Source organism: Polypterus senegalus, chromosome 13 (genome assembly GCF_016835505.1).
Source record: "Polypterus senegalus isolate Bchr_013 chromosome 13, ASM1683550v1, whole genome shotgun sequence".
Classification (NCBI taxonomy): Eukaryota; Metazoa; Chordata; class Cladistia; order Polypteriformes; family Polypteridae; genus Polypterus; species Polypterus senegalus.
The window spans coordinates 124,261,348-124,275,080 of record NC_053166.1 but is presented as its reverse complement, the minus strand read 5'-3'; the positions used below and the strand labels follow the sequence as shown (position 1 = coordinate 124,275,080).

Genomic DNA, 13,733 nt, shown 5'->3' with positions numbered 1-13,733 from the left:
TTCCAGTCCTTCTCTGCTAATCCCCTTTATCTGATCAGTATTTCGACAATGTATTGCCAGTGGTTCAATGGCAATTGCAAACAGCAGGTGACAAAGGGCATCCTTGTCTAGTGCCACGCTCTAGTTTAAAGTAGTCTGAGCAAATGTTATTGATGCAAACTGAAGCTTCTGGGTTAGTATACAGTAATTTAATCCATGCACAAATGTTCGGGCCAAACCCAAACTTCTCAATGTAGTAAAAGGTATTTCCATTCAATCATGTCGAATGCTTTTTCTGCATCCAATGATAATAATATTTCTGGGGTGTTTGATTTAGTTGGTGAGTATATTACATTAAACAGGCGTGAAGATTTGAAGATAAGTGTCGGCCCCTAATAAATCCAGTTTGGTCTTGTGATATTACGAGGGAGCACTTTCTCCATCCTTCTAGCTATGATTTTAGAGAGTATTTTAACGTCGTTATTCAGAAGTGAAATTGGTCTGTATGATGCACATTGTAATAAGTCCTTATTTTGTTTTGGAAAGACAGTGATTAGTGCTTGGCAAAGGTTTGTGGAAGAGATTGGTTATCTCTGGCTTCTGTAAATGTTGCTAATAGGAGGGGAGCTAGCTGAGCGCGAATTTCTTGTAAACCTCTGCAGGGTAGCCATCAGGGCCTGCTGGTTTTCCGCCTTGGAGTGACTTTATAGCATCTAGTAATTCTGATAATGACAGAGGTTTATCAAGTTCCTCCACACTAAAAGCGCCTATTTGTGGTATCTGTAATGTATCCAGAAATTCATTAGATTGTATATTGTCTTCTTTAAACTCAGTAGTATATAGGGATTTATAGTAGTCTCTGAAAGTGTGCATTATATTTTTGTGTTCGATGATTTTATCTCCGTTAGGTTGTGATTACGAGATTGCGTTGCACTTCTTGCTTGTGAATTTGTTGAGCTAAAAGCTTATTAGCTTTCTCCATGTTCATATAATGATGTCTGGATTTGTAAATTAGTTGTTCAGTTTCTTTAGTTGTCAAGAGGTTTAATTCTGATTGTAGAGCCTGTCTCCTCCTATGTAGAGTCTCGTTTGGTAGTCTGGCATGTTCTTCATCTATTTTAGTAATTTCGCTTTTATCTCTGCTACTTTCTTGGCTTCGGATTTATTTCTGTGGGAAAGATATGAGATAATCTGTCCTCTTAAGAAGGCCTTAAGAGTTTCCCAGAGTGTTCCTGCAGAGATCTCGGGGGATGTATTTGTCTCTAAAAAGAATTTAATGTGTTTGGATATAAATTCAGTACAATTCTCAGCTAATAGAAGCGGGTTGAGGCCATCTGCGGGTGAGTGTATGGGGCTTAGTAATTTCAGCTCCAAGATCATAGGTGCATGGTCAGAAATAACAATAGCATCGTATTTACAAGATTTAATCTTAGGCAAGAAGTTATTGTCTATAAAGAAGTAATCAATCCTTGAGTAGCAATGATGTACTGGTGAGTAGAAAGAATATGTTCTTGAATTTGGGTTTAAAAACCTCCAGGGGTCTGATAAGTTGTGATCAGTTATAAACTTTGTAATTATTTTTGCGGTGTTAGATGCCTATCTAAAAGTGGATTTAGAACACAATTAAAGTCCCCAGCCATTATAACTTTATGAGTGTTCAGATTGGGAATGGATGCAAATAAATTTTGTATAAATTCCTTATCATCAACATTAGGTGCATAAACATTTATCAAAATCATTTTACAGTTAGATAAGTCTCCCATGACCATCACATATCTCCCTTCAGGATCCAATACTACATCTGATGCTACAAATGGTACTGTTCTATGCATGAGAATTCCCACACCTCTAGTTTTCTTTGTAAAACTAGAATGGAACATTTGGCCAGTCCAGTCTTTTTGCAGCCGGAACTGATCCTTGCTTATTAAGTGGGTCTCCTGTAAAAATACTATTTTAGCATTTAGACCTGTTAGGTGAGAGACTACTTTCTTTCTCTTTAATTCGTGATTCGGGCCTTTAACATTCCAGCTCACGAAGTGGCTAGAACCCACTTTACACAGTCCCGGTCCTCTGACATACCCAGAGACAGAGCACGCCCAAAGCAAAACAAGCCCCCACGCAGTGGCGTTTTAGGGTTAAAAGATAGAGATATCTATTACCAATATAGTCTTTAAAAAAAAAAAAAATATTGTGCACTTAAACTATATATATAGTCTTCAGCAATTTTAGTGCATTAAGATAATACACCCAGATAATAAACCTGGGAGATGGTGTTAAAAATGTGTCCAGAATAAGAATAATAAGTCTTAATGCAATAATAGCAATAACAATAAACCAAGGGTATGATGTTGAACAGTCTCGTTTAGGGTAGAGAGAAAATAATTAGCTAATAATAAAAAAAAAAGAAATGAACCTTATCATCTTGTTGATGGTGTGAAAGCAGATGCAGTTTCCAGACCGACCAAGCCTGAAGTGGTGGTATTTGAACCCAAACCTATTAGTCCACCTTGAACATTTTTAGAAGCAACAGTCATAGAATTGCTAGACTATTTGTGGAAGTCCCTTCACTCATCGTGGTCCAATTCTCCGCCACCTCCTGAGACATCTGAGTCATTTGTTCCTGAATTGGTGCTTTGTACAGTTTCAGGTGGAGTCCTTTATCACCCTTTTGGGGTCACCCTGATATTTTTAAGACTTTGCAATTTATACAACAATACTTCAGGTGGCTGAATTTGGCTAAAAATGTTAAATTCTCTGTGAGGGTATGTGGCACTTGTTGTCATTTTAAATATTTTTTGCCCCTCCTCGCCCCCGACATATGACATGGGAGGATATAATGGCGGATTTCATTAACTGACCTGCCTCTTCTTTCTAATGGGAGTCCCCATTTATTGTCTTCATTCCACAAGGTGTTTTGTAACAAGACAGGTATCCAAGTTAAAGTCACCTTCAGTCTTCACCCGGAGTTTAATGGATTATCAGAATAATTTGATCAGGACCAGGGAGAGTTTCTCTTCGGCATTCTAAGCTATTTTCAGCCTAACTTGATGGAGGTGATTCCTCTTTTAGAATTTTCTAGAAACATCTTATTTAACTCCTCCCTGATTTTATCACCATTGGAGAGTCAATGTAGTTTTAAATCACCAATAATTTGGTTCTGATACCTTTGAGTCCTTGTCTATCAGAATTTGTGAGGCCCTTCCATTCTCCCATACTTTGGGCAAAATAGAACTCAAAGTCGCTCTGATAAAAAAATATGATGATGCAAGAAGATCTCCTCCTCCCAATATTCAGATTGGATAGAATGTCTGGCTCATGGCTTCAAAATATCTGTTGGAGAGTTCCATCCTGCATATGTGGTCCCAGCTTTATCAGGCCATATTCCATTCTTAAATGTGTTACACCAGTCACATATATTCTGTCTTTTCTCAGCTGTTTTCAAATTCATACCTTGTTTCCTGTGTCAGTTCTTGAGTCCGTTCACTTTTGTTACTTTCTTTTTGCTGTTAAACCTCCATCTATGGTGGAGATGTGGGGCATCAAGAATATGGAGTACAGAGAGGTTTGGATTATACGGTTAGAGGTTCCAGAGTGGACTAGCTGATACACTGGTGTGGTTATAGCCAAGAGCAGCCATCTTGTGTTAAGGATGCCCTGTGCTTACTGGCTGATTTCCACAGTTGCTTTCCATCAAAGGAGGAGAGTCACAGTATGTAGCATCATGTAGGGTGACAGTTCTCACTCTGAGATGATTTGGATTCACTAGTCAGCCTGTACTGTGCGTCTCTGGGAGGGTGGAGAATTAGAACAGACAAAGACATTGCATATCCAGTCAACGTGTGTTCCTGTTTTACTAAGCTGTGTCATTCTCTGCCGTGTATTTGCAAACCGTGAAACGGGCCTAACTTCATTTACATGGCAATACCACTATAGTGCATTCCTAAAGGACAAAAGTTTGGAACAACCAGGACTCTTCCTAGACCTGAGAGTCAAACTGAACAATTGGTGGACAATGGCCTGGTTATGAGAGATGACCAAAAAAAGCTGATGGTCACTCTGCCTGAGCTCAAGAGAACCTGTGTGCAGATGAGAGAAACTTCCAGAAGAACAACATGTCCATGTAACAGTCTGCTGATCTGGGCTTTATGTCAGAGTGGCCAAGTAAAAGCCTCTTCTCAGTAAAAGACACATGAAAGGCTGCTTAGAGTTTGACAAAAAGCACCCAAAGGACTCTCAAACTGTGAGAAGACAAATTCTCTGGTCTGATGAAACAAAGATTGACGTCAGTTCAAAGCATCACATCACTAGGACACCAGACCCTGCTCTTCACCTGCACAACACCATTACAGCTGTGAAGTACGGTGGTGGCAGCATCAGGCTGTACGGCTGTTTCTCCATTCAGGTGATTTGTATCCTAACTGAATATGACGCCCATTCTAAGGGCTTATCATCCAAACAGGAGATAATAAAGGCTACTTTGATCTTATAAGAAGCATGAAGATCGAAAATCAAGCAACAATGATTTAAAAGCTGACTGTATTACCTTAGAATGCAGGAAAAGGTGAAGAATCTCAGGCTATTTGACAAGACTGAGGCTTACTAGATTTTTTTTTCTCTGCCCCCTGCATTGATCATCCAGTTTGTTAAACTCCAGAAGTAACTGATGAAGAGGATGTTCACTCTTTTGTCGTTTTGCAGACTTTTTCTAACTGGTCTTGTAATGGAACTGACTGTAAAAAGGGTAATCAGTTTAAATAATTAAAGAATGAGAGTCAGGAGAAAGGACCGAGTCAAAGGACAAAGCAAAGATGAAAAACTGAAAGTCAACAAGACAGAAACATGAAAATCAAATCGTGAACCAAAAGTCATAGTCAAGGGCAGAGCTTTGTTACAAAATACTAGTAATTGAAGTTCAAAAGTAAGTAGCTGTACTGGTGAGTATTTTAGGGTGATCTTTGTACCAGCACATTGATGACATCACAGGTGACGATGGTAAAGAATACATCACATCTAAACTGAAGCTCTAAACAATATTCTGATTTTAGAAGTTGATTCCTTGAGTATTAAAATCCCCAACATGAGGTCAAAATGAATATTTCAGCTGCGAGATCTCGACTCGTTCAAAACACTCATGAAACTCACAATGGAATCAGAATTGTAGATGGCATCACGTGACAGCGAGGACAACACATTATGGTAACAGCCATGCCACAGTGGGAAAAATCACAGAGAGATGTTAAATGAAATACTCGTTAATGAATTAACATTATACCAAAAATGAAGACATAACTACAAGGTCCATTACATCAGCATTATGAACAAATTAGGGTTTGAAATTACAAAGTTGTTGATCTTTACTGTTTTATTTTTGAGCTAATGAGCACCGGATGACATCAAAGGTAGCGACTTCTCTGTGCAGCAGACAGACTTTCAGCGGAGTGGAGAGGCGGTGACCCTAAAAACCCTCGTCTGACTGATAGCACCATCAGCTTTAGTTTTAAGGGTCTGTAGATATAATTTAGTTTAATCACTAGTGATGAACTTCTAAAATATTCTGAATCTCCAGAGTCCATTAATTCTTGTTTATTTTTTATTAAACTTTGCACCAGAGTGCTCAGTGAATTCTTCAACAGTGTTGGACTACAAACCTCCACCTCACCAATGATAAGTTTTGCTGATTTTACAGAATGTTCTGCGTTGTACTTACAGTCAGCAGCAATATGTCCAAACTCTACACAAATGCATCTGCAGTCTTGGACAAAGGTTTACACCAACATCTAAGCCATTGTGCCAATTATGTCATGATGTGCCACTTCATGTGACCCACCGTCTAACGATGGTTCATCGCATCATGAAATTGGTGTCACAAAATGGCATTTGTATTCAACTCAAAACAAAACAACAGTAAAATTAATTACATTTCACACAAGATGATATGTAGGTAGACATTTATTAGAATGAAAGCTTTGATAACAATAATTCATTCTCAACAAAGTGAGCACCTGGCTGTGTTCTTTCCATCTCATTAGCAGAGCTTGCAGGTCCTCTAAACACACAGAGTGTTATTAATTTATTATCACAAAGTCAAGGTTGCTTTCCAATGGAAATCCAAAGCTGCACTTCTAACTACACACAATACTCTGCGGCCTGCTTTCCCTTTCACCTTTCCCAGCATACCCTGCACTCCCTCCTGTTCAGCTTGTCAAGTCTTTCAGGTCATAGGCCGCCTTGTACTGGAGATCTGTCGGCTGTAAAGGTTCAAGTATCTGCCATACACATCTAAATCATCACAATCCGCTGTAGCAATTCTCACATGAACAATTAATCTGCTGTTCAAAAGGGTCTGACTACAGTTACCCACCACACCAACCTTTATGTAGGGGGGGCTTTCTAGCTTTCAAAGAGCTGACGTCCTAAGACCCTCATATGTTCTGAGCCCCTACAATAAACACCTCACTTTTTAGTTGTCCTTTTACATTTAATTTTTCAGTTTCACCCTCCATAAGATCTGCAGGATGAATGACATCACATCTGGTCACAGTTACCTGTGTCTGAATTCTAAAGCCATTTGCTGGACTGGTGCCATAGCCCCACATAGTAGATGTGTTTTCAAGCCATTTTACACCTTTCAGTGACAGCTCTATTTATCTTGGGGTCAGCCATTGTGAGACAGGTTCAGGTTTATGGTCTGAAAGGCAGAGGAGAAGAGGATTCAGAAACGGAGCAAAGGAAAGAGAAAACTGCAGTCAAACATTAGTGGGTGAACACCAGAAGACTGGGAACAGCATCTCAGTAGACTTTCATCTTCAAATGCTCTCCATGTCTGTTAAAAGTTGAAGAAGCGTCATTCTGTGTTCTTCTGGTGCTTTGTCAGTGTAGTCCTTAAATGTCACATGTCCTCTTTTTTTCTCCTTTATTTACTCTTTCAAATGCAAAAAATCAGAGTAACATTAATGTTTGCAGAAGATTATTTTTAAACATGTCACAGTTGGCAGGTTTCAATTATTGTAGTGTTCATTTTACTTGGTGTTGTTTATTTGGCCATTTGTAAAATAAGATATTTAAATCTCAGAGATGTTCTGCTTTTATAAAAGGAAGTTCAACAGCTCAGTGTGACCAGTGCTGATGTTTTTACAGGGATGTTATTTAGTAGGAACTAACAGAATGTCTGCAATGTCTTCATATCTTTACAGAGTGGGAAAGATAAGGTACGCTTGGTATTATAAATGTATGGTGGACTGTGGGGACCTAAACATCTTCAATGAATCTTTGAGACTCTTAAACAATGAAGTCCATGTGAACCCAAACTGGACAGAAGAGACACTGAAGACAATGAGCTGCTTTATAAAAAGCTCCTCAAGTAAAGCTGACATCAGAGTGGATTACATTGGTGATTACGATTACATAAATGAAGGATTTGTTCACTTCTTGTCAGACTGTCTGGATTGGATATCTTCTATACGGTAAATAACCTGACAGAAATTTATTGTCAAGTTAATGTTCTTGTTTCTTTTCTTCCTTTTAATTTCTGGTGTCATTTTGTGCATCTGCTTCTTCTCACTGGTGGACAGCCTGACTGTTATGAACTCGAGAGTTTCCAAGCACAAAGTAACAAAATATCCTATAAATATTCAGATTAATGTCAAAAACCCATCTAGTTACACAAGAAAAAAGTTAAATCTTTATAAATAAAAAGTTATATTATCCACAAAAACAAAACAAGATCTGGAGAGTATAAGTCAAAATGGCAATATACACAATCGCAAAAGGTAAATGCTGTCCCCAAATAAAATCCAAAAGGTGAGGTCAAAAAACAGAGCTCATGTTCAAAAATCCATAAAATTAAAAACACAGAATGAAGAGAACACAGCACACCACGCCACAGCACAGCATAACACGAGTGCATTTGAATGAACCGCAAAGGACTGAGGGCTGCTCCCACCTTAAAAGGGTTGTGGATAGTTTCTTGACGCTGATAGACAGGAGGCCCCAGTATTTGAGGACCTAGTAAACAATGCTTAAACATAAGATAACTACATTATTAACATAAATAACACAAATTGTAAGAGATTAGACAGACCACGTTAAAGAGCTGAGCACCACCCAGTAACTCTGTATAACTGAAAAGCAAAAAACCAAACAGCACTAGTAAAAGAATTGGTTTTCAGACTGGACTGACTTCAGAATGGCCAAGCGTCCAGTTGTATGTTTTTCTGGTAGGAAGAGGTGGGTCCAGGTGGACGGTGGGTTTCTGTTTCTTTATTTTTCTTTGAATATTATTAAAAAGTGCTTTGCTGTATTGGAGCACCAACCATTTGCACTCATGTCTGAAAAATCCTTCACACTCTGTACTTTTGGATTGATTGGCATCAGTGAGTGTGTTTAGTTGAGTGTTACGATGTTTTTCAATACTCGACATCAATCAGTAATACGTTTCAGTTAATAAAATTTTGTCCTCCAAGATTTCAATAACATCCATCCCTCCTTTCCATTCCCAGCCTTGAGGCCCTGAGTGAACATTTGCCTCAACGCCAGCAGGTCACACCATTTTAAAAGTCAGGGTGTGGGGTGTAGATGGGGGCAGAATTGGCTCAGGCACTGGAAGCAGAGGATGATGGTGAGAGGAACCTCATCAGAATTGGCATTTGTTAAGATTGGTGACCAGCAGGGGGCAGTGCAGGGGCCGCTGATATGTTTAATATAAATAAACGATTTAGATAGGAATATACTGTAAATAACAAGCTGGTTACGTCTGTAGATGATATCAAGTCAGGTGGATTGTCAGGTAATCAGGAATCTGTTAAATCATCAGAGAGGGACTTGGACAGCAGACAGACTTGCGCAGATTTAATGTCAGTAAATGTAAAGTATTACACATAGGAAGTAAAAATGTGAGGTTTGAATACAAAGTGCTAGGAGGTCTGGAAATTGAGAGCACATCTTGTAGTTACGTTTACACCAATTTACCAAAGTTCTGCAGATTTAAGTTTGCTTCAAAGTACAGCTCTGGCATTAGTGTGACGTGTTTTCAAATAATTGCACAGACCAATGATCTTTGTTTTAAAAGTTTCAGTAAAATTTGAAAGCAAAATAATTCAGACAAGAATAGAGAAATGATATTTAAGAAAAGAAAGTTTCTAGTTTAAAGAAAGTTCTGTTTTAGGCTCACCTTTCTCTCTAAATTTGGTCATACATTCATACTTTTAAATGTCAGTCAGTCATTTTTCAACTCGTTATCCTAACACAGGGTCACGGGGGTCTGCTGGAGCCAATCCCAGCCAGCACAGAGCGCAAGGCAGGGCGCCAGCCCACCGGGCACACACACACACACACACACACACACCAAGCACACACAAGGGACAATTTAGGATCACCAACACACCTAACCTGCATGTCTTTGGACTGTGGGAGGAAACCGGAGCACCCAGAGGTCTCCAGGGTATAATAAGGACATGGCAGCACTAGAGAAGGTCCAGAGAAGAGCGACTGGGCTGATTCAGAGCTACAGGGGATGAGTTATGAGGAAAGATTCAAAGAGCTGAGCCTTTACAGTTTAAACAAAAGAAGACTAAGAGGAGACCTGACTGAAGTAAAATTACCTGATCACATAAAATTATGAAGAGAATTAGTGCAGTGGATCATGATGGTGACTTTAAAATAAGTTCATGAAGATCACGGGGACACAGATGGATACTTGTGATGGGGAAGTTTCACACAAACATGAGGAAGTTTTTCTTTACACAAAGGACGACAGACACTTAGAATAAGAGAACACGTCATGTAGTAGACAGGAGGACTTTAGGGACTTTCACAACTCGACTTGATGTTATTTTAGAAGAATGAAGTGGACAGGACTGGTGAGCTTTGTTGGGCTGAATGGCCAGTTCTCGTCTGATTGTTCTCATGTTCTGCAGTTCTGTCTAACACCTCACAACCTACAAAATGGAACTGACTTTAGTCAAAGAGCACTTCACAAAAATAAGTTATAATCTATTCTATTCTATAAGGTATGTGTAATTTTAATGGACTTTTCCTTTATTTCCTTTTTATTTATCTTCTGATTATTTTTCTTTGTTATTATAATTCCTTGTTTTACTTCTTGTAAAGTATTTTGATCTCCCTTTTGTGTATAAAACTGCTGTAGACAGAAATGTTCTGTTTCTCTCCTAATTTTATTTTCCTTCTAGTTTTCTATTTGGCTTCGATGACGATACATTTTGGCGGATGTGTGATTTGTTTAAAGAGTACAAAAGAGTGAAAGGAGACAACAGCCTTCAACACCTCATCTCTTTATTTGCACCCTTTCCAAACATGGTGCCTAGCCCAGAATTTGATAACGATGACTTCTTTGACTTCACTTTCCTGAGTCAATGTCAGCAGGACAAAGTCACCGTTCCACAGTACAGAGAGGCTTTCCAAGATCTTCGGCGATGTGTACTCAGCAGTCTTTTGGAGTCTGTAAGGTATGTTGGCTTACTGATCAGTCGAGTTTGAGCAGACTATAAAGAGTGACGGACTCCTCTGACACAATCCTAGACATGCACTGACTGAGGAGATCCTTCCATATCTTTGTGGCTGTTTTTACTTTTATCACTGACATCTTTTTTTCATTTTCATGTTAATGTTCTTTTATCTTTTATTATTTCCCTTTTCTCACCTTTAACTTCATTTAATGTCTTTTTTTTCTTCTCTGATGTTTTATTATCTCCTTGTGTCCACTGATTAGTTTAGTTCTTTTCACTCTTTAAACATCTAAGGCTCTTCCAGTTCGCCCATTTTGGTCTTCTTTTCTTTTCGTTGTATTTCATATCTCAACATCACAGGGGTGTTGATGGCCTCCATTAGTCCCCACTGATGATGTGCAGACAGACAGCGTGACTTATTCTTGGTCTGGTCACATAGGTGTAGAGTGATGCTGTAGTAAGTGCACATGTAGATATCAACAATTTAAACGGTTTATCTACTATTTCTGTAAGTTGTTTCAATTGAACTCATCCACCCATCAATTTTCCAACCTGCTGAATCCGAACACAGGGTCACAGGTGTCTGTTGAAGCCAATCCCACGCAACACAGGGCACAATGCATGAACTAATCCCGGGCAGGGTGCCAACCCATCGCAGAACACACACAAACACACCCACACACCAAGCACACACTAGGGCCAATTTAGAATTGCCATCCATCCATCCATCCTCTTCCGCTTATCCGGGGTCGGGTCGCGGGGGCAGCAGCTTGAGCAGAGAGGCCCAGACTTCCCTCTCCCCGGCCACTTCTTCCAGCTCTTTCGGGAGAATCCCAAGGCGTTTCCAGGCCAGCTGAGAGACATAGTCCCTCCAGCGTGTTCTGGGTCTTCCCCAGGGCCTCCTCCCGGTTGGACGTGCCTGGAACACCTCACCAGGGAGGCGTCCAGGAAGTATCCTGATCAGATGCCCGAGCCACCTTTAGAATTGCCAGTCCACCTAACCTGCATGTCTTTGGACTGTGGGAGGAAACCGGAGCGCCCATAGGAAACCCACGCAGACACGGGGAGAACATGCAAACTCCACGCAGGGAGGAAACCCACGCAGGATCTGGGAAGCTCCTTACTGCGAGGCAGCAGCGCTATCACTGTGCCATCGTGCTACCCCAATTGAATTCAATTCCATGAAATTCGATTTACTTTTGTGTTGTTCTGAGCACTGACTCCGAGTGCTGTTAAGGGTTTGCAGGTAAAATACAATTACAGACTTTAAAACTACAAAATACACACACGTTAAATACTGATTAGGTTAAACATACCATAAAACATAGGACATTAAATTAAATTTAACACAGTCATTCATAACAGACGAAGTCTGACACAGTGACAGTATTCAACTCATTTCTGGTTTTGATCACATCTTGACTGCTGGATATTTTTAAAATCCAACATGTCCTCCTGTCCTGTGAGAATCTTAGGTGTCAGGGTCATTTTTGCTAAATCGCTTGTAATTCGACCTCTCCAAATTAGAATCATTGCTGTTATTGAACTATCTGGAGTATAAACACATGTTTGGTCTCTTTGTAAAGGTAACATTCTCTAGTTTCACCCTTAGTAGTCAGAATCACTGTAGGTGTGACTGATCAAAAGTTATGCACATTAGAACTCACAAAAAAAATGAATTTTTTTGTTCTCGCCTAAGTTTTTTTGTGAAAATAAAGGAAAATAAAGCTGCAGTAGATAGGTGGGGACAGAAACACACGATGTACCAACAGAATAACTTGTTGACTACTCACATTTCAAATTTGAAAAGAATACCAGTAAAAATGACATTTTGACACCAGTTTTTATGTGGGCATGTCCAGGGGCTTTTTAGAGGGACCATTATCCACATTTTGGACCGTATGTTAAAAGTGTAATAACTTTTGAATGCTTCAACCCACAGATATCAATGAGGGCTCTACTGAAAGCTTACACCTAAAGGAATCTATATCTACACACAGTGTCACTCTATTAGTTATAAAAATAATAAAAACAATAAAAAATACACATTTCAATATAAAATAGTCAACACAAGTCTTATGGGCCAAAAATATATATATATATTTTATTTTTACTTTTTTTTTTTATAAAATGCACACAAACTATATACATTTCTTTTACAAACTGTTACAACACAGCTCAGCGTTTTTCCATGTGCCACTGATTGTAGCAATCACTAGCAGGCAGAAAGCACAAGGGCGTGGCACACGTCGCTCTCTGCCATTAGACGTCTCCTGGGCCGATTGATTACTTTCACGCCACGTACATGCCTCTAATACTTAATCGAGAGTGTATTTACGTTTATCTGTACGCTTATCCATATTTAAAATGTGAAAAAACTTGGTGAAATCACAATAAACAACCACGCACCAAGTCTGCAGACTGGCACAAATGCCAGCTTCGCGCAGCTCCGATCGTTTTGTTTACAAGTTAGCATGGCAAGTTACATATCGACGTGCTCAGCTGCTCATTGGCTGTAAGTTTTGAGTGTCATTCACAGTGTCCAATCAAACTGGTAGATTCTTGTACGTCATCGTTCAGGTGTCTGTGACACTCGTTGGCTATACGAGGTGCCAGTCAACCCCAGACCCCTCGTAATTGGCCAACTTAGGTGTCGATCAGAAGCTAACACTTCCGTGTTTCATGCGGTAGCATGGTTATCGCCGACAGAAACAAATTACGTCTGATATGATCAATAGAAATGAAAAAAAATGACGTAGCTAGTCTCAAGTTATGAAACGTTTTCTGGAGTTTTTGTCCCTTTGAGGATATATCGTGTGTTTTAGACCTAATCGTTTTACTGGATTATATTCGCTGAAGCCTTACGGACAGAATGGGATCAATACTGCTCGGAAATATTGATGTTTGACTTGCAGGGGGTCTTCAAAGGTAGGGAAAGTCAACTCTTAAAAGTATGTACTTCTCTGTAAAAAAGGCTTTAGTGTCAGTGCTGTGGTTGTTGTGTGTCAAAATGGTTTATATCATCGGTAAGACGAGACTTTGAGGTTTCATTTGATGGGTAGTATGTCGAGGTGCATGACAGAGGGGCATGCACACATGGCTGTAACGTCGTCCAAACGCTGTTATGTCCCGGGACCGGTACGTGTGTGCGTTAAGAGGTTAATTCAGATGCTGCTGGAAATTTTTATAAATTTCAAACCTGCCACTGAATGTTGTTCGCAGATTAGCTGACTGTCAGGACCTCCATTACCTTGCATTTACATTTAGTTGACTCCAAAGCAACTTACACAA

At 39.6% G+C, this 13,733-nt stretch overlaps 1 protein-coding gene across 2 annotated transcripts in view; it reads left to right on the top strand.

Moving 5' to 3' along the window:
• The window catches only part of LOC120542630, a 28,057-nt gene extending 17,514 nt beyond the window's left edge, over positions 1-10,543 (top strand). Inside the window, exons 3-4 of one of the 2 annotated variants that reach the window (XM_039775216.1) lie at positions 7,173-7,442; positions 10,167-10,543. In XM_039775216.1, coding sequence (XP_039631150.1) covers positions 7,173-7,442; positions 10,167-10,473 — 577 coding nt within the window. In that variant the 3' untranslated portion in view covers positions 10,474-10,543. The remainder of the gene's footprint in view (positions 1-7,172; positions 7,443-10,166) is intronic. The other variant, XM_039775217.1, reaches the window with a different exon arrangement.
• The last annotated feature ends 3,190 nt before the right edge of the window (positions 10,544-13,733 follow it).